At 44.7% G+C, this 22,160-nt stretch overlaps 1 protein-coding gene across 1 annotated transcript in view; it reads left to right on the top strand.

Annotated features, from left to right (window-relative positions):
- Positions 1 to 18,923, top strand: part of LOC139250586 (trimeric intracellular cation channel type A-like) — a 31,978-nt gene extending 13,055 nt beyond the window's left edge. Inside the window, exons 2-6 of the mRNA XM_070872985.1 lie at positions 1,580 to 1,733; positions 8,840 to 9,024; positions 9,373 to 9,460; positions 9,982 to 10,099; positions 18,038 to 18,923. Coding sequence (XP_070729086.1) covers positions 1,580 to 1,733; positions 8,840 to 9,024; positions 9,373 to 9,460; positions 9,982 to 10,099; positions 18,038 to 18,265 — 773 coding nt within the window. The 3' untranslated portion in view covers positions 18,266 to 18,923. The remainder of the gene's footprint in view (positions 1 to 1,579; positions 1,734 to 8,839; positions 9,025 to 9,372; positions 9,461 to 9,981; positions 10,100 to 18,037) is intronic.
- Positions 18,924 to 22,160: the final 3,237 nt, after the last annotated feature.

Here is a 22,160-nt window from a genome sequence, read left to right as displayed (position 1 = left end):
GAAGTGGGCCTGGTAGAGCGCAGGACCCAGAAGTCAGCTTGGCTTGGCTTCCAGTTGGATGGGGAACGCTGGAAAAGAGGCCGCAACCCCAGTAGGTGCGGGCCCCGACCCCATGGTGGGGGCTCGCTCCCGGGGGTGGGGTGGGTCTGATCGTGGGGGGGAGTGTCCAATCCCTGACCTCGGGAGGGGGTTGGTGGGTATGATCTTGGGGAGTCCGTTTACCGATCCAGGAGAGGGCTAGGGTTTGTATGGGGAGGGCTGGTGGTGGGGGAGCTTGAGGAGCAGGGGGAAGCACTCCTGGCCTGCAAGGATTGGTCCCCGAGGCTGTCCTCGCCTCGCTGCATCTGCCGGGATTCCCAAGGCCTGGGAACCCCAGCCGGCGGCTGGCTACAATTAAAACTGCAAAGCAGGTTAAATCCAAGACTAGCAGCCTCATTATCATATTTAAAGTGCCAACCCGCCTTCTGGGATCGGGTTGGCACCCGCCCCCCCCCATCCCCGCCCTCCCCCTCACCCCCGCCCCGACTCCGTTAAAACCGGAAGTTGGTGTCAGGATTCAGTTTTTTAACACTTTATCCACCCAACTAATCTCAACCTACCCGTTTTTTGAGGTTAAAATCCCCCCCTGTGATTCTATCATTCAAGGTCACCAATGAGGACTGGAATAACTACTATCTGGAATGAAGAGGCAGATGTAGGACTGAAGAGAGGACATGTGGCCAATTTGTGGATCCGAAACTGAAGTAGGATGCTTGGAACTGACATGAGTGTGAAATGGGGTAGGGGTGGGGAATACATGTGAAAGTGTTGGCACAGTGATTTGGAGACCCAAAGGGCTGTGCACAGCTCCAGGGAACAGTGAAATACAGCTTCACACTTGTGGTCCCCTTCTGGATTTCCAATCTCAACTGAGACTTTAGGTCCTGAATGGAAGGAATGGGGACAGTCATACCTAGCCATTAGCAATGGATCATCGGGTAGCACTCTTGCCTCTGAGTCATACGGTTGGTGGTTCAAGTCCCACTCCAGAGACTTGAGCACAAACTCCAGGAGTACTGCACTGTCAGAGATGCCGTGTTTCGGTTGAGATGTTAAACCAAGGCCCCATCTGCCCTCTCAGGTGGACGTAAAAGATCCCATGTCACTACTTTGAAGAAGTGCAGGGGCGTTCTCCCCAGTGTCCCAGCCAATAGTTATCCCTCAACCAACATCACGAATAAAAGATGATCCCATTGCTGTTTCTGGCAGCTTGCTGTGTGCAAATTGGCTACTGCGTTTCTAAAATTACAACAGTGACTATGCTTCAAACTGACTTAATTGGCTGTAAAGTGCTCTGGAATGTCCTAAGGTCATGAAAGACACTATATAAATGCAAGTCTTTCTTTCTTAACTCTCGCACGAGCAATTTCAGGATGGCATTGGAAGAAGCAGGGAACAGATTGCTTGTCCTTTCGGCTGCAAATGGTGTGTGGTGTGATGGAGACCCAGGCAGAAGAAGAAAAAGGGATCTCACCTTTGACAACAAATGTAAAAGGATAAATGGCAAGTACAAATGGCTGATTGGTATGTTTTTTTCCAGGATCAGTGGATGTGTCCTGCCGTAATCCAATTGCTTCATGGTTGTGTGCAATGCTTTACTGCTTTGCCAGTTATATAATGGCTGATGTACTGCTTGGAGAATCGCCCCTCCGTTATTTTAACACTTCTCATATCTTGCTGGCAACGGCTGTTTGGTGAGTGGACATAGATTTTATTATTCAGAGAAATCACTTTGTTTAAATATCATATATTATTATTGCTGTGGCTGTGATAAACTCCTAGTTGGTGGTCAGATGAGTCCTAGTAAGGGTGCTAGGGTATATTTACAGGACAATTCACTACAAAACAAATCATACCTTTTTATTCTTATACAAGACTGTGGTTAGCCCCCATTTAGAATACTGTGTCCTGGTAGGTGATATTGAGGAAAGGCTACAGACGAGGGTCCCAAGATTAATTCCCTATCTAAAGCATCTTAAGCATCCAGATAGGCTCAAAGGGATGGGTGTCTATACTTTAGAAAAGCATAGATTTAGGGATAATTTGATCGAGGTTTATAAAATTATGACGGGACTAGAATATATTTGTGTGGACTAATTATTTCAACTGAATAGGTTAGGGAGGACCCTGGGTCACTCTTATAAGTTATGGAAGGGCTGAAGTAGGTTAGATGTCAGGAGGTTCTTCTTTTCCCAGAAAATAGTGGACCTGTAGAACAGGTTGCCGGCTCATGCGGTGAACGTGGATTAATTGAATTTCTTCAAGTGAGAGCTGGACCCGTTTCTAGTTTCTGGAGATCACCTGGTACAAGAGGTAGGTACCTTGTAACATTGATCAGGGCCAGGGTAGTCTCCTGGACTAGTTTTGATCACCTGAGGGAATGGAGAACAATTTTCCAAATACTTACACCCCCTAATTATCTATTTGGTTAGAGTTAAGAAACAATAGAGGTGCCATTATACTACTAGGTGTACTCTATAGGCCACCTACTAGTGGGAAAGATATAGAGGACCAAATTTTCAGGGAAATTACAGAGAGGTGCAAGAATTATAGAGTAGTGATAATGGGGGACATCAATTATCCTAATATAGACTGGGATAGTAATAGTGTAAAGGGCAGAGGGGGGGGAAGAATTTCTGAAATGTGTTCAGGAGAACTTCCTTGATCAGTACGTTTCTGGCCCAACGAGGAAGGAGGCATTGCTGAAGAATGAGGTGGATCAAGTGGAGCAAGTGTCAGAAGGAGAACATTTAGGGAACAGTGATCATAAAGGAAGCAGTTGAGATATTGAATAGGATCAAAATTGATAAAGAGGAGGTACTCGAAAGGCTGGCTGTACTTAAAGTAGATAAGTTACCAGGACTAGATGGGATGCATCCAAGCTTGCTGAGGGAAATACAGGTGGAAATTGTGGAGTACTGGACATAATGTTCCAATCCTCCTTGGATATGGGGGTGGTGACAAAGGACTGGAAAATTGCAAATGTTTCATACACCCTTGTTCAAAAAAGGGTGTAAGGATAAATGCAGCTACTATAGGCCAGTCAGTTTAACTTCGGTAGCAGGGAAGCTTTTAGAAACGATAATCCGGGACAAGTGCAGATTAAATAAGGGAAGTCAGCATGGATTTGTTAAAGGCAAATTGTGTTTAACTAACTTGATTTAATTTTTTGATGAGGTAACAGAGAGGGTTGATGAGGGCAATATGGTGATGTGGTGTACATGGACTTTCAAAAGGCATTTGATAAAGTGCCACATAATAGGCTTTGCCAGCAAATTTGAAGCCCATGGAATAAAAGAGACAGTGGCAGCATATAAACGAAATTGGCTAAGTGACAGGAAACACTGTAGTGGTGAATGGTTGTTTTTCGGACTGGAGGAACATATACAGTGGTGTTTCCCAGGGGGTGGTCGGTACTAGGACCACTGCTTTTCTTGTTATATATTAATGATTTGGACTTAGGTGTACAGGGCACTATTTCAAAATTTGCAGATGACACAAAATTTGGAAGTATAGTCAACAGTGAGGAGGATAGAGATAGACTTCAAGAGGACATAGACAGGCTGGTGCAATGGGCGGACACATGGCAGATGAAGTTTAACGCAGAAAAGTGTGAAGTGATACATTTTGGTAGGAAGAATGAGGAGAGGTAATATAATAAACTAAAGGGTACAATTATAAAAGGGTTGCAGGAACAGAGAGACCTGGGGGTATATGTGCACAAATTGTTGAAGGTGGTAGGGCAGGTTGAGAAAGCTGTTAAAAAAGCCTACGGGATCCTGGGCTTTATAAATAGAGGTATAGAGTAAAAAAGCAAGGAAGTTATGATGAACTTTTATAAAATACCGGTTCGGCCACAACTGGAGTATTGTGTCCAATTCTGGGCACTGCACCTCAGGAAGGATGTGAAGGCTTTAGAGAGGGTACAGAAAAGATTTACAAGAATGGTTCCAGGGATGAAGGACTTCAGTTATGTGGATAACTGGAGAGGCTGGGGTTGTTCTTCTTAAAGCAGAGACGATTGAGAGGAGATTTGATAGAGGTGTTCAAAATTATGAGGAGTCTAGACAGAGTAGATAGAGAGAAATTGTTCCCATTTGCAGAAGGGTCGAGAACCAGCATAGACAGATTTAAGGTGATTGGCAGAAGATCCAAAGGCGACATGAAGAAAAACTTTTTTATACAGTGAGTGGTTATGATTTGAAATGCACTGCCTGACAGGATGGTGGAGGTAGATTCAATCATGACTTTCAAAAGGGAATTAGATAAGTACCTGAAGGAAAAAATTAGCAGGGCTACGGAGAATGTGCAGGAGATTGGGACTAGCTGAAGTGCTTTTGCAGAGAGCTGGTTCGGGGTCGACGGGCTGAATAGCCTCCCACTGTGCTGTAACGATTCTAGATTCTATAATTGGCCTGGGTTTTTATCTGTTTTTTCATATCTCCCAGAAGATTATATGATTCAGGATGGTGTATGTATGTATTGTGATGAATAAGGCATCACAACTGTATGGGACAGGCTGTATGGATAAGTAGGTCCTGTCCTATCCGTCATTTTTCATATGTTCAGATGAATTCCAATCACTTTTTGGGATCTTTTGACCATTTTTCCACAGAAAGGATTTGAAAAAGATTGTTGTGTTTTAAAGCATAATATATTCAAATAAGTTATTTTCATAAAGGGCTCTGTGATAATAGGTAATTAAGATGCCAACGAGCTGTAAATTCCTGGATTCTTTTACCTCCGTTCAGATATCCACAGAGCTAGCAATTTGTTAGCTTGTCTTGGTAAATGATAAACAACTCACACCCATTGTATTGGAGAGTTGCTAATCTCGGGGGCACGGCAAGAGATAATACACAGAGACAAACAGAGGCAGAAGGAGGATTTTGAAACGGGATATTGCTCTAATGGTCAGGTTTTTAATGATATAGCTGTGAAGCAGTGAGACCCAACAAAAGGTTGAAAAAAGGATGCAATGCTGGGTAGTTAGAAATGAATTTGTTTAAGTCAAGCAAAATAAGCCACTGATATGGCGGATATAAGGGGAAGCTAGATAAATACAAGGGAGAAAGGAATATGTTGATAGAGTGAGATGAAGTGGGGTGGGAGAAGGCGCGTGTGGAGCATAAACACCGGCATAGATCTGTTGGACTGAATGGCCTGTTTCTGTGCTGCAAAATTCTATGCAATTCTATATAATATGGGAAAGCATAGCGTATTCATAATTTTTCGACTACAATGTTTCGATAAACATGCATAATTACAAGTTATACCAATGGAATTAAAAGAATCTGATCACAACGGTTACCCTGTATGTTCACTCACTGTCAAATAATGCAGCTTAACAATTTATCAAGCCTTAATTTACCAAGTGTTTCTTCGGTCCACTTTCAGAGAGATTGAAGAAGTGCATGTACAAAAGGCACAGATATGTGTTTAGGTCACAAGGGGGTACTATTGTTACACCCCCTCCCCTGGTTACACTATTGTGCAAGTAAATATTGGGCAGTGTGAGTCAATTCCTGTAAAAGTAAGATGTTCAGACCACTCATGGTGTGGCTGATTTCCCCTTCCTAACTCAAGATTCTGTGGCTAATGGTTCTGTTGTCAATGCTACTAAAACTAGGGATTGGAATCTTACTTTCCTGATTTGTATTGCTCATTGACACACCACACCACATAGTACTGAGCCGTTGCTACAGAACCAGTGGGAACCTGTTCAACCTTTGCCGTCTCCAGGCCAGGTCTAAAATCACTCCAACCTTTGTCGTCGAGCTACAGTATGCAGATGACGCCTGCGTCTGCGCACATAAAGAGGCTGAACTCCAGGACATAGTCGACGTATTTACTGAGGCGTACGAAAGCATGGGCCTTGTGCTAAACATCCGTAAGGCAAAGGTCCTCCATCAGCCTGTCCTCGCCGCACAGCACTGCCCCCCAGTCATCAAGATCCACAGCGCAGCCCTGACAATTTTCCATACCTCAGGAGCCTCTTATCAACAAGAGCAGACATTGACGACAAGATTCAACACCGCCTCCAGTGCACCAGTGCAGCCTTTGGCTGCCTGAGGAAAAGAGTGTTCAAAGACCAGGCCCTCAAATCTGTCACCAAGCTCATGGTCTACAGGGCTGTAGTAATACCCGCCCTCCTGTATGTACAGTATACACCTCAAGTCGCTGGAAAAATACCACCAACGATGCCTCTGCAAGATCCTACAAATCCCCTGGGAGGACAGACGTATCAACATTAGCGTCCTCGACCAGGCCAACATCCCCAGCATTGAAGCACTGACCACACTTGATCAGCTCCGCTGGGCAGGCCACATTGTCCGCATGCCAGACACGAGAATCCCAAAGCAAGCGCTCTACTCGGAACTCTTTCACGGCAAATGAGCCAAAGGTGGGCCAAAGGTTAAAAGGACAACTCTCAAAGCCTCCCTGATAAAGTGCAACATCCCCACTGACACCTGGGAGTCCCTGGCCAAAGACTGTCCTAAGTAGAGGAAGTGCTTCCGGGAGGGCGCTGAGCACCTCGAGTCTCATCACCAAGCGCATGCAGAAATCAAGCGCAGGCAGCAGAAAGAGCGTGCGGCAAACCAATCCCACCCTCCTTGACCCTCAACGACTATCTGTCCCACCTGTGACAGGGACTGTGGTTCTCGTATTGGACTGTTCAGCCACCTGAGAACTCATTTTAAAGAGTGGAAGCAAGTCTTCCTCGATTCCGAGGGACTGCCTATGATGGATAGAGTACTGAGTCATTAAAGGAAATGGATCATAAGCATAACTGTTTACACATACAGTTAGACTAATATACAAATTAAGATCTGTTACATGTTCGCTAAGGATGACCAAGCTGCTGAGTAATTTGGGGACACAATTTAAAGCCTGTAATGGAGTCTATTGTATGTGGAGAGATCGTATCCTTTATCTAAACTAAAATGCTAATACATGCAGGGAAGGACTCACCAACACTAGACTGCCTCTCACTCCAATTATTGTACTTCAGACCCATTTGTTTATAGAATCTGACAACACAGGAGACCATTCAGCCCATCATGCCTGTGCCAGCTCTCTGAGCTATCCAATTAATCCCACACTTCTGCTCTTTCCTCATAGTCCTGCAATTTTTTCCTTTTCAAGTATTTGTCCAATTCCTTTTCAAAAGTTACTATTGAATCTGTTTCCAATGCCCTTTCAGGCAGTGCATTCCAGATCATCATAACTCGCTGGGGAAAAACATTCTCCATATGACTCCCTTGGTTTTTATGCCAATTATCTTAAATCTGTGTCCTCTGGTTACTGACCCTTCTGCCAGTGGAAACAGTTTCTCTCTATCTACTCTATCAAAACCTTTCATAATTTTGAACATCTCTATTAAATCATCCCTTAACCTTCTCTGCTCTCAGAACTGTACAGTATTGTGAGTGATGGATCTTATAGTTCACCCAAAGGGATTTTCAGTTGCATCAATTGTATCCCACACTTGGTTTCATTTCCAATTGATACAGGTTTGGAAACGCAATAGATTTGTGCTAATGACTGTCACATGACAGTCACATCTTACCAAGATCTGGGAACAATGTTTTTGAGAAGAACAAAAATGGATTGCAAAACAGTTGAAATTCTTAGTGATGACGATTTTTGCTAACGGTAATTCACTTTATTTCATAGACAAATAGTGGCCGTGACTGGAAAGAAGTGGAACTTTACAGGGCAGCAGTGATCATAGAAAGGAGAACATGGTTCCCTCTAGGTTGCTTCATACCAGTTTCAAAAGTGAAAGGGCCGAGTTCCAGCGTATTGTGCCCATATGTCTCCCCTTTTTTTGAAAAAGAAAGAACTTGTGTTTACATAGCGCCTTTTACGACTTCAGGACGTCCCAAAGCGTTTTACAACTATTGAAGTCATTTTGCGGTGTCGTCACTATTGTAATGCAGAGAAACACGGCAGCCAGTTTGCACACAGCAAGATTTCACAAACAGCAATGAGATAATCAGATAATCTGCTTTTTAGTGATGTTAGTTGAGGGATAAATATTGGCCAGGACATTGGAGAGAATACTCCTGCTCTTCAAAGATAGATCCATGAGATCTTTTAAATGTTCCTGGGAGGGCAGACAGGGCTTTAATTTTCTGTCATATGCGAAAGATGATACCTCCAACAATGCAGCACTCCTTCAGTATAGCATCATAGCAACATAGAAACATAGAAAATAGGTGCAGGAGTAGGCCATTCGGCCAGTCGAGCCTTCAAGCAGGAGTGTCAGCCTGGATTTTATGCTCAAGTCTCCAAAGTGAGACTTGACCCCACAACCTTATGACTCAGAGGTGAGAACCTTATGACTGAGCCACAGCTGACACATTTTGGGAACACCTTTTTAGATTCCTCCTTCCCCGCACATCCTCCTGGACCAACAGGAGATAAGTGGTGGACCTCCATTGAGACTTCTACCAATGCTGCTTTGTAATCAGGCGATAAGAGCGGTCTGACTGTTCTCTAAGTTCCCTTACCCTTTTAATTTTTTTCCTCCAACTAAAGATTCCTCTATTTATGATCTCCTCATTTGCTCGTTGAGTTTCAGAGCCCAGCAGAGGCATGAGCTTGAACCTTTGTCCTACTGCTCCAGGGTGCTGTGGGGGAAAAATATCATCAAAGTAAATCATATTAAAAACATACATTTGGTGAGATTAATGTTGGTTTTACACTGCACCTAATCAATAGATTTTAGCAGTTAATATTGAAAGTCCGTGAACATTCATTACCAACACAAACTGAACCCATGCTTTCAACTTAGGTACCTCATCTTTTACTGTCCATTGAACCTTTTCTACAAATGTGTGGCCTTCATGCCTGTGAAGTTGGTCCTCACTGCTATGAAAGAGGTGGTGCGGGTCCACAAAATTAGTGTGGGTGTTGACCATGCTCACCATGCCTATCACCATGGATGGATCATCATGTTTTTGGTTGGATGGGCCAAAGGTAAGTAGCCTTTTATCTCTTTATTTTTTGAGATGTTAAACTAGGCGTATCAGTGCTAAATATTCATTTTGTGTATATAACTCCTTCCTGCATCTGAGCAATTGGGCATCTCATTAGAGGCACGGCTGCCTTCCCCTCCAGAAAAATGTATTTGCTTGTGATGGAGCCTGAAATGGGATTGGTGTTGGCACTGGGGCTGGTGTTGGTTTGAAAAAAATGTACCATTTTTTGGCCTGGAAATCGATGTCTGTAAAGAGAGAAAAACCAAGTTGTACAGTCAACTCAAAAAAACACAGAGCCACCTGGAATATTAACTAGTGGTGCTCATTATTGTTTTGTTCCCTACAGGTGCTGGAATTGCATTGATCTCCAACTTTGAGCAGCTAATTCGTAGAGTCTGGAAGCCAGAATCAAATGAGTTTCTCAACATGTCCTTGTAAGTGAAAATGGCAGCACAATGGGGGTAAATATGTGTTGGGCGGCAGCACAAATGGGCGAGAGCGAATCGGCAGCATGCTTTTGACTCTGCACAATTTTGTCACTCAAGACTAATTTAACCTCCGCCCCCAGTATTTCTGGAGTGGGGGATTTAGTGATTAAATCTTTGACTACTGTGATACATGCAAGTTCAGTCCTGTTCTCCCAGCCTCGGCTATACTGCTGCGTGAGTGGAGTAGGGGGGATCGGGTGTGGGGTGGGTTGGTGGCAGAGGCCAGATGCCTCTCCACAGGGGAATGGAAGAGTTGTGAAGAACATCATTGATGAGCTGGTGTCATAAACCTCCTGGATGTACCTGAAAGCAAGCAACCTATTCTGTCCTTTTCAGCCATAAGAGTGGCTTGGGCCCAGGAGACCGAGGCCACATAAAAACCTCACCAAAAAAATTACTACTAAAAAATTGGGAATATTGCACAGACGGTGAAGCTAACTGTGCAATTTTATTATGTCCTCTCACAGCCCGACAAAAGCCAGTCTGGTTGGAGCAGTTATCTTCACCTTACAGCAGACCCACTGGCTGTCCATTTCCAAACACAACATCGTCTTCCTGTTCACCATTTTCATGGTTGTTACGAAGGTAAATAAATCTTTTCAATTCGTAGAAATAAAGGTACGTTTTATGAGTGCGACACGCCAGGCATTGCCTTGAAACACTTTTTGCTAATCATTGAGATGTATTGGTAAGTAGATGCCTGGTGGCACTTGCAACCTAAAGGATCAGGAGGGGCTGAAATGTTGAAACTCAACCTTGATTGTTACTCAAAGCTTCTTGTCTTTGTTTTGGTGTTCTTTAAGTGTTGTGTATCAAGACATGAGGCTGAAACAATATGTAAAAACAGAGACCTCCATTTCTAGGATGCAGAAAAAGGAGGGCAAGGCGATTAGTCCAACCTTGGAGGAGTGAAACCTCCCTTGCAATTGTGTAAACTTTGGGCTGATTAATTTATTGCATTCTTCCAACTGATGGAGGAAATATTAAATAACTATTGCTCAACCATTGGTGGCTGTGCCTTCAGTTACCTGGGCCCCAAGCTCTGAAACTCCCTCCCTAAATCTATCCGCCTCTCTAGCTCTCTTCCTCTTTTAAGACACTCCTTAAAACCTACCCGTTTGACCAAGCTTTTGGTCATCTGCCATAATTTCTTTTGTGGCTCGGTGTCAAATTTATTTGTTTTGTCTTATAACACACCTATGAAGCGCCTTGGGTCGTTTTACTACATTAAAGGTGCTATATAAATACAAGTTGTTGTTGTTGATGAAATATGACCGTGATATGTGACGCATGAAAGGGAAAAGACTGAGAATATGTCAATTTCTTTAAATGCTGATGAGCTTTGCCGAATGTCCAAGGACAATGCGAGATTCACACGGCACTTTTCACATATAACAGTATCACGAACGGTATAAATTATATTGTTACTTATATTTCACAAAGCATTTTGGTGAAACACAGAATAGTTTTGCACTGGTGAAAAATATATTACCGTACATTGGATTTGGAGGGGAGGACGCCCAAAATTGTTATTCATTAGTAACGTTACTGTTTTTATACATTGTCTGGAAATGTTCATGATTATATTCTGAGCATAGCAACAACTGCGAGGCCCATCATCATCATAGGCAGTCCCTCGGAAATGAGGAAGACTTGCTTCCACTCTTAGAATGGGTCCTTAGGTGGCTGAACAGTCTAATACGAGAGCCACAGTCCCTGTCACAGGTGAGACAGATAGTCGTTGAGGGTAAGGAAGAGTGGGACAGATTTGCCGCTCGTTCCTTCCGTTGCCTACGCTTGTTTTCTGCATGCACTCAGTGATGAGATGTTGGGATCGAGGCACAAGGCCACATGGTACAGGAATTACATTTAAGGTGAGAAGAAAATAAGTCGGTAAAGCACAAGTTAGTGTTCAAAAGAATATTTTCCTGTTGTTTGTTGTGTGCTTGAGATTTTATGCACTCGAATAAGTACACGGTGATAAAACATTCCCAGTAAGCAAAGAAAAAAGTCTTACAGCCAACAAAATACTTTTGAAGTGTAGTCACTGTTGTAATGTGGAACACGCAGCAGCCAATTGCACACAGCAAGCTCCCACAAACAGCAATGTGTTGATGAACAGATAATCTTTTTTTAGTGACTTTTGTTGAGGGATAAATATTGGTCAAGACACCAAGAAGAACTGCTCTTCTTCAAATAGTGCCATGTGATCTTTTATGTCCACCTGAGAGAGCAGATGGGGCCTTGGTTTAACGTCTCATCCAAAAGATGGAATTTCTGATAGTGCAGCGTTCCTTCAGTACTTCATTTGGAGTGTCAGCCTAGATTTTAGGCTCAAGACTCTGGAGTGGGACTTGAACCCATGACCTTTTGACTCAGAGGAGTGAGTACTACCCACTGAGCCACAACTGACACAAACAGAGAGACATGTTAACCCTTTCACTGTGGTCTGCCCTTCCCCCTGGGGTTTCTACCTACTGTCAGTTGTAAGCCGCACTTGTCCAGCAGAGGTAAGTGGGGAGGTGAGTGAGTCCTTTACAAAATTCTCAATTTTTTTGATTGATTGATCTTTAAAATAAGCAAACATGTTGGCACCAAGAGTGGGCATCAGGCACAATAAGATTTATTGTCCTGCTGCGAGTATAAAGTGGACTTTTTCACTTTACTATTAGTGGATGCATTCCCACCAATAATATGGAGCAACGGTTTACAAGGGGATGTCCCAGTCCATGCTGCATGAATTGGATGAATACAGGGCCTGGCCATACTTAATGATATCCTTTAGAGTGAGCAATTATTGAGGCTTTGGACAGCACAAAATTCAGTCCGAAAGCAAAGCCAAAGACACTAATGGAACATATCACCTGGAATGCCAAGGCCATAAGACTGTCGGTGATACCAACCCACACTATCACTGACTGCCAGAAATACCAAACAAAGAAAGACTTGCATTTATATTCCCAAAGAGCTTTACAACCAATAAAGTACTTTTTGAACTGTAGTTACTGTTGTAGTGTAGGAAACATGGGAGCCAATGGGCGCACAACAAGGTCCCACAAACAGCAATGTGATAATGACCAGATAATTTGTGCACATCACCACTGCACTACAGACATGCCAATTCCCATAACATTACCACTGCCAGACATACTAATCCATGCCAACACTGATATGTCAGAGATACTAATACAGATCATCACTAGGCTGCCAGATATACTGACACATACCACTGCTGGACTGATTTATTTAATAATCTATAATGCTACCGTAGTACCAGACATATCAATCTATACTACTACTGCTGTGCCAGAGAGGTGATCGCATTGAAACATACAACATTCTTACAGGGCTTGACAGGGTAGATGCAGGGAGGATGTTTCCTCTGTCTGAAGAGTCTAGAACCAGGGGTCACAGTCTCAGAATAAAGGGTCGGCCATTTAGGACTGAGATGAAGAGCTTCTCAGATGAAGAACTTCTTCACTCAGAGGGTGGTGAATCTCTGGAATTCTCTACCCCAGAAGGCTGTGGAAGCTCAGTCTTTGAGTACATTCAAGACAGATATCGATAGATTTTTTTAGATAATAAGGGAATTAAGGGATATGGGGATAGTACAGGAAAGTGGAGTTGAGGTAGAAGATCAGCCATGATCTCAATGGCGGATCAGGCTCGTGGGGCTGAATGGCCTACTCCTGCTCCTAATTCTTATGTTATGATACTAATTTGGCATTATAACCCACAGTCTGGCGTGGTGGTAGTTTGAGGGATGACAAGTTTTGAAATATAATTTGGATAAGAGGCGGTTTTTACATAAGTTTTGGATGGTCGACATAAGGGGAGCATTCTCATTCAGTGCAGTTCTTCAGGTTCCTTATGCCTCCTATGGAGCAGCAGCTGACTCTTCACTTTAAAAACTGAGAGAACTCTTAAACACTTTATAAACCAATATTAGTGATATTATATAACCAAGTAACATCTCCCACTAGCTTGCTATCCTGTGAATGAAGTGCCTCAACTCCACTTTCCTGTAGCACCAGATAAAACAGGTTCAATTAAATTTCGACAAAAGAATTAAAAAAATCGCAGGGTCAGCTAAAAGTTACAAAACATCCAGAGACAACGTACTAGTTTTACACCATGAACCCGACTTTTGTCACTGTCCCCCCGCAGCCGCCAAGGTTCCGCCGGAAATGGAATTGCCCATCTGCCGTCGAGGTTCCGCCCAGTTCCGCCCACATCACAGTGTCCCGCTCGCCCCTGACGGATATCTGTAAACGTCCATTTTGGTTATTTTTCCTGGCCTCCTGTCGACCTGCCGCCCACCAGAAGGCCCGCTCTGGAAAAGCAGGTCTGGGCGGCAGTCGGCCAGCACTTGCAGATCGGGTGGGAGGGAGGGAGATAGGCAGCGGTGGAGTGCAATGGGAGGCAATTCTGGCACATCGGCTGGGTGGGAGTGCTGGTGGCCATCACATCACAGCAGCCAGTTGGATTCTGCACCATATCAGTGGGACTGCTGGAAAGAAGTTAGGTCAATGTTGCATTACTTTCTTGCTGATGATGATGTTTAAATTGGATGTCATAAAACCGACTGAAGTGTGACTAAGCTAATGGAGGCTTTTTTTATTGCACCTTGCTGAAAGTCCTTCATTGGGAAGGCCAATGGCGAAGGGAAAATTATTATGAGTGAGTGAATCTCACATCTCACATTTTGTACATCCAAGCTGATTCATTAATTGTCTTGCACAATGTACTGCAATGTAACTGATGACCATGTCATCTCAGGGGTGGCACTCCTCCATGTTTGGCCTTAAGGTCTGCCCTGTAACTTGGTAAACTAGAGTAATTGAGTGGCAGCCTTCCTGCATTCATTGTCGTCTTGTCTGATGACAGGACCCATTATCATCATCATCATCATCATCATAGTCAGTCCCTCGGAATCGAGGAAGACTTGCTTCCACTCTTAGGTGACTGAACAGTCCAATACGAGAATTACAGTCTCTGTCACAGATGGGACAGGCAGTCGTTGAGGGAAAGGGTGGGTGGGACTGGTTTGCCGCATGCTCTTTCCACTGCCTGCGCTTGCTTTCTGCATGCTCTCGGCGATGAGACTCGAGGTGCTCAGCGCCCTCCCGGATGCACCTCCTCCACTTAGGGCGGTCTTTGGCCAGGGACACCCAGGTGTCGGTGGGGATGTTGCACTTTATCAAGGAGGTATTGAGGGTGTCCTTTAAACGTTTCCTCTGCCCACCTTTGGCTCGTTTGCCGTGAAGGAGTTCAGAGTAGAGCGCTTGCTTTGGGAGTCTCGTGTCAGGCATGCGAACAATGTGGCCTGCCCAGCGGAGCTGATCGAATGTGGTCAGTGCTTCAATGTTGGGGATGTTGGCCCGGTCGAGGACGCTAACGTTGGTCCATATGTCCTCCCAGTGGATTTTCAGGATCTTGCGGAGACATCGTTGGTGAAATTTCTCCAGCGACTTGAGGTGTCTATTGTATGTGATCCCTGTCTCTGAGCCATACAGGAGGGCGGTTATTACTACAGCCCTGTACCCCCATTATACACTGCAGTCAGATGTGGATGGGAAGATATTCCTGATGAAGCAGATGACCTGAGGGACAGATGTGTGTTTAGCGCAACGCATCACACATGATATTAAAATGACACACGCACAAACAGAGGGTGAACAATGTGAGTGTATTTACAAGTGCACAATGACAAATGTTACATAATATTATGACATATACATACATTTACACGAGGAAGCAACACCCACCCCTCCACTCGGCATCACCACCTCTCTCCCCCGCCCCCACCCCCCCCCGCCGCTCTTGCAGCTATGCCCGATTTCCTCTTCCTCCCCATGCCTACACGACGAATTGGCCCTTCCTTGCCCCTCACTGCCTCTGGTTGAGGAGGTTGTGTAGGAGGGCACCGGGATGTGTGCAGACGTGTGTTTATCAGTGAGAACATAGGGCACGGGACCGAAGGTGCCGGGATGTCCTGCTCCTCCGCATCCGTCTGCTTTGAGGGTGTGGGGTCAGGAGCTTGCAGCACGCGTGCAGAAGCCATCTCCTGCCTTATGGCCTCAACGCTTTCTGTTGTGCGCTCCAACACTGTGAGAAGGCGCTCCCTCCTTTGATCCTGCTTGGTGAATGTAGCGATGCTGCCAACTATTCCAGCCATGATCTGCAGCAGCTCGCGACCTACCTTCACGCACCGGTGGTTGATAGCTGCACCATCTGGTTCATTAGAGCAAGCCGTGCTGCATCCGCAGGTGGTTGCTCGCTGCTGCTAGGTGGTGGGGCCTTGCTTCCCTTTGAGCCACGGCCTCTGCGCTTGCTTGAGCTTTCTTGAGTTGAGTCTGTTGGAAACTTCAGGAAATCTGAGCCCGATCCGAGGTTCTGGGGACACTTGGCTGACTTGGTAGGAAGCTGATGCCAGCCACTTCTGGCTTCTCCAGGTGAAGGGGCTCTTCTTCCTGGCCCTGGGTGGCAGAGGTGGGAGCGGTGGACATGGGTGATATGGGCTGGGGGTGCAGGAAGGATCCGGTATCCTCGGGTGTGGAGCCCCCTCTGGTCGCACTCAGGCTTGCTTGTTTAGCTGCTTGTTTTCTCTACACAAACAAACGTTGCAGCCTTTACCCACTTTGTTCATGCCCCCCACACACACTCCCACACACACAGACACATCGCACGCACAACCTTTTTGGGCTTGGACAGGAGGGACGAATAAATTTGTGCTCACTTTAGCTGTCGCCACCAAATCATTCCACTGTTTGCGGCATTGGTCCCCATCTCGTTCCATGTTGCCCATTGCACTGACCATCTGACCTATGTACATCCAAAGATGACGGTATTGGGCTGGTGGAGGCTTGCCACGACCATCCCGGGTGAGTTCGCTGTACCTGTGCTCCACCTCTGTCACTAGCTCCTCCAACTCCTGCTTATTGAACCACGGAGCTCTGGGCCTGGTTTTGCCAATCTTCATTGACGATTTCTGCCCAATCATCTCTATGATGAGAGGAATGGCTGCTCAAGAGTCTGGGTATAAATTTGTCACACTGCCCCCTCTGCAACTTGGACTGGCCCCTCTCCAATGCCACCTCTGCTCTCTACCTCCAACTCTCTCCTCTCTCTCTCCCTCTCCTGTCTCCTCTCTCTCAGTCTCCTCTTTCTCCTCTCTGTCTTCTCTCTCCTCTCTTCTCTGTCTCCTCTCTCCTCGAAGATGCAATTGAGTGCTCTCCTTTTATGGCCATGAGAACTTCCTTAGCGTGCAAGGGCCACAAAAGGACTACAGGTCCCTTGGGGCTATAGAGCTGGAGCGCCGGGCCCTGGAACATCGTGGGCGGAGATGCGGCGAATGAATGTATGGGGCCCAGAAGAGACGAGGGCCCAGGGGCAGCACGGGCCAGCCCACATTGCGATATGTGTGTGCACTAGGTTCGTGTAGCAGAGCAGGTCTCCAGCCGTCCTGGTTCAACCCTTGCCACTGGATAAAAGCCGAGCTCTGTCAAGCCCATGTGGTGATTGATGTGCAATGGTCACCACACGTTAAAAAAATCCATGCACAGGCATCTTCCATCCCCTCAATTGGAGTTCAGGACTGGAACATCGGGTCCTTCATTGAAATATCTGTGAACTCATGTGGAAGCAAGTCATCCTCGTTCGAGGGACCGCCTATGATGATGACAGGTCCCTTCACCAAAACTACAAAAAAAAAGGCCAAAATTCCGTGCATGCGCAGTGGAGGCCTTCCGAAAATACCCGAGTGGAGACGCCTCCACCTGACGCACCCTAATGACATTTGCCTCCGAGTCCCGCCGACTGACGCCAACTGCCACTCCCGCTGCCGCCCACACAGCGGCTCCTGACGGGCCCCAGCGGCAGTGGGCGCCAAAATCGGACCTCCCGCCTGGTGGCCACTGATAAATGGGTGGCCACCAAAGTCGGCCCCCGTATATATTAATGACTTGGATGAAAAAATATAAAGTTGTACATCCAAGTTTGCAGATGAAACTAAGATAAAAGGGCACGGTAAGGTGTGTGGATGGGAGCAGCAAGTTAGAAATGGATATAGATAGACTGAGTGAATGGGCAAAACTATAGCAGATGGAGTTCAATGGAGAGAAGTGTGAGGTCATCCACTTCAAATACAAGAACAACAAATCTGGTGTGGGAATCCAAGATAAGGGGACAAATCTTAAAATTAGAGCTAAGTCATTTACGAGTGAAATCAAGAGCACTTTTTTACACAAAGGACTGTGGCTATCTGGATTCTCCACAAAAGACTGTGGATGCTGGGTCAATCGATAGATTCTTCTTAGCTACGGAATATGGATCAAAGGCAGGTAAATGGACCAACCATGATCTAATTGAATGGTGAAACATACTTGAGGGGCTAAATGGTCTATTTCTTTTCCTACCTTATGTATAATTACAAGTGATTGGAAAATAAGGTCAACAAAATAAGCAATGCGAAAAGTAAATGGATTTCACTAGCTGTTGATATTTTGCATTCTGCCATTGTAGGTGTTCATGACAGCAACACACTCCCAAGGGTCACCTTTCGCTCCAATTGAAGCCTTCATTTGCCCCATTGTCTTTGGGACCGCCTGGGGTACATACGATGATCATGATCGTGTCTGCTCTCGTGACAATATGCAGAGCTCCCCCCCTTGCAATCAGTCTCCGTACACAGCCAAGACAAAGGAAGATCTTAATGAAGGGACAAGGAAGAAGTGCAAAAAGACTGAATAAGTGAAGACAGTTATCAAAGTGTGCTGAAAGTGCAATTACTGGGACTTAATGTGATCTGGAAACTTTTACTATGAGGAAAATCAACATAATTGTACTCATACAGTCTACTAGGGTTTGCATTTGAGCTTGTCTGTCTCATTAAATGGAAAGAAAAATGTGAACAAATGGTAGTTAGCCTGTCCTTCTCAGGAATGTGTTTCCCTGTCTCAAGTCCCATCTAGAAAAGGCAGACAGCATTAATACTGGTAACGATTTATCAGTGTTTCTGAGAGGCCATGTGGGTATAGAATGTGAAGTAAATGGAAATATTCATCCCGGATATTCTTCTAAAATTGCTGGGATGTACTGTTGGAACTACATAAGAGAAAACACCTTACTTAATGTAACCAATACTGTACTAGATCAGAGAGAGCTTCATTTTGTCACTGTTTGCAAAAGTGAAAATAAATTCTATTTTCCAGCGTTGTTACCTCATGGCTTTTGGACTGAACAGACAAAACCAAAATGGAGGTGTTATAAATACCAGCTAGTGGTGACATGGAATGGCCTCTACTGATAATTACAGCGCCTGTTCTCAGTCTGGTCTAACAGTGGGAAATGCAGACACTGAAATTGACTCTGGTATGGACAGTGAAGCTGTAACAAGCAACTGGAAGTAAATGGGTCAAACTCTCCATTATCATAGCAGACAGAGAAATGCCATACGCATGCATTAAGCATTAGTTCACTAATATCTAGGGTATAATGTGCAATAGCTGTATTTGTGCCACTGATACTTACTAGAAACACCACGTCAGGAAAATTCAGGCCAAAAGTAGATCAATGTGCCTTTTCTCCCTCTATGATAGAATCTTCTCATATTTTACACGCGCACTCCCATCTTTTTCAGGTGAATGTAGAAAGTATTCTGTTGTTGCCAAAAAATACAATGTAAGGAACTGTGTTATACTTGTGGTCTACCAAATGAAAATGATGTAATATAATAAAGATTAAGTATAAAACACCGTTTATTAAAATATATTGAGTGCCCTCCATCTGCTATGTTTTCCACAACAGCAATAATCACTGGTTATTAAACAATTTTGAGTTAATAACGTTTTTTTTTAATTCTTGGAATGTGGAATAAATACTATTGAGCCAGTATTCATTGCCCATCCATAGGTACTCTGAGGGCATTTAGAATCAACTGTGTGGTGTGGGATTGGAGTGACATGTAGCCCAGAACACGCTCCTTCCCCGAAGGGAACTGAACCAGTTGGGTTTTCACAACAATGCGGCAGCTTTCATGGTCATTTTTCATATGTCAGCCCACAAATTATCACATGCATTGAATTCAAAATGTACAACTTGCCATGGTGGGACATGAACTCACAATATCTGAGTTTCTAGTCTAGTATCATAACTACTAAACTAGCATAACCTGTAAACAAACAAAGTTACGAAGTATGACTCTAAGAAAGCATGAAACCAGGAAAGGGCATCCAACTCATGAAGCAAGCCTGTTTATTTAATGCACCATTTGCTTCGGTATGCATGCTACCCTACCTAATCTGCTAAAGGAAGTGCTGCTGTGTTTCTTCTCCCCCATCCCACACAGGAAATCCAGTAAAACTCCAGAACATTTGTCTAATCTTACACTTCCTCTTGACACATTCTTCTACTTTGGTACTTTACCACTTAGTATATTTTTCCCCACTTCAATTATTTTTTTAACTGCTCTCCTCCTCTGTACCATTTTCTGACAGAGAAGGTGAGTAGATGCAGCTCGTGGACCTCTGCTTAAAAAGTAAAAAGACTTGCATTTATATCGCGCCTTTCACAACCTCAGGCCATCCCAACGCACTGCAAACAATTACAACCGTTACAAGCATTGAAGTACTTTTGAAGTGCAGTCATTGTTCCCTCCATCATAAGGTCAGAAGTGGGGATGTTCGCTGATGATTCCACAGTGTTCAGTTCCATTCGCAACTCCTCAGATAATGAAGCAGTCCATGCCCGCATGCAGCAAGACCTGGTCAACATTCAGGCTGGGCTGATAAGTGGCAAGTAATATTCGTGCACACTAGTGCCAGGCAATGACTATCTCCAACAAGAAAGTCTAACCAGCGCTCCTTCACATTCAATGCCACCGCCGAATCCCCAACCATCAACATCCTGGGGGTCACCAGAAACTTAACTGGACAAGCCACATAAATACTGTGGCTACAAGAGCAGGTCAGAGGCTGGGTATTCTGCGGCATTTGTCTCATCAACTGACTCCTGAAGTCGTTTCACCATCTACAAAGCACAAGCCAGGAGTGTGATGGAATACTTTCCACTTGCTTGGATGAGTGCAGCTCCAGCAACACTTAAGAAGCTCGACAGCATCCAGGACAAAACGGCCCGCTTGATTGACACACCATCCACCACCTTAAACATTCACTCCCTCCACCACCGGCGCACCATGGCTTCAGTGTGTACCATCTACAAGATGCACTGCAGCAACTCATCAAGGCTTCTTCGACAGCACCTCCCAAACCCACGACCTATACCAACTAGAAGGACAAGGGAATAAGGCACATGGGAACACCCATCGCTGAGTCAAAATCCTGGAACTCACTCCCGAACAACACTTTGGGAGTAACTTCATCACACAGACTGCAGCAGTTCAAGAAGGCGGCTCACCATCACCTTCTCAAGGGAAATTAGGGATGGGCAATAAATGCTGGCCTTACCAGCAACACCCATATCCCAGGAATGAGTAAAAAAAAAATGTAGAAAACTCAGCAGCCAAATGGCATACAGCAGGATCTCACAAACAGCAATGTGATAATGACAAGATAATCTGTTTTAGTGATGTTGGTTGAGGGATAAATATTGGCCAGGACACCGGGGTGCAGTGAGAAAAATTCACCAGAACCCCCCCTATGTTTGGGCTCATTCGAAAGGAAATTTAATTTGGGACTATCTACTGAAAAGTTTGGAACTCTAAAGTGCTTAGGGAGGACACTACGAACTTTAATAGAGTTATGAACTTTTACAAGACAAATTCAAGCCTGTGGGCGGATCGAGGGAACAACTTGATTATTGGAACTGTCTGGGTGTGAAGACTGAGGTAACCTGTCTGGAAGAATGAGTATTTGGACATCTTCCTCCACAAGCAACATTACCATCACAGTATCGCCCAGAGATAGCTCCCCATCAACATGGGTCTGGACAAACCATTTTCAGCATATACATCACAAAGAGGCCCAATCCAGCCTCTATGCGAAAGACGAAGCACAAAAGGACATTGCAATTACCAAACTAATTTTTCCATCAGGAAACAGTTTTTCGAAGATCAACCCACCAAGACATATCAACTTTAACGAGCCCAACAAAATATTACGAAGAAGAACCATGCCCGCCAAAATTATACAATGGATTGTGAACAGATTGGGTGGCAAGATTAGAACACTGAAATCGTATAACTGCCCCTGTTTTTCAACAGAGGTTAGTGTGGGGGAGAGAGGTGGTCGCTACTACCTCATCAAGACAAGGAGAGAAACCAACATGACAGTTGTAAAACTAACTTCTCCAGCCTCGAAGTCTTGAAGTCCTGAAGGAAGGAAGAACATCACCATCTACCATTAACTATCAAAAGGATTGGTAAGCATAAGTCCCTGCCCTGGAGTCTAACCTGGCTAGAATTAGGTATTGGGAGGTGGCAGGTATAATTTTACTGCAACCCCCTTTGAATGTGTAGTGTATTGTACTTTATTAGAGTGATTATAAGTTTGACCTTGTACCTTTCCTTGTCTTGTTATTTGTTAGAGTGATTGTAAGTTTGGCCGTGTATTTTCTTTCTAGAGTAAATAAGCCTGTATTACCTTGACTTTAATAAAACCGAAGTTCTTTGCATCAAACCAGTGTCCTC

Source organism: Pristiophorus japonicus, unplaced genomic scaffold (genome assembly GCF_044704955.1).
Source record: "Pristiophorus japonicus isolate sPriJap1 unplaced genomic scaffold, sPriJap1.hap1 HAP1_SCAFFOLD_395, whole genome shotgun sequence".
Lineage (NCBI taxonomy): Eukaryota > Metazoa > Chordata > Chondrichthyes > Pristiophoridae > Pristiophorus > Pristiophorus japonicus.
The sequence above is the reverse complement of the archived record's forward strand: the minus strand, read 5'-3'. Positions and strand labels throughout refer to the sequence as shown.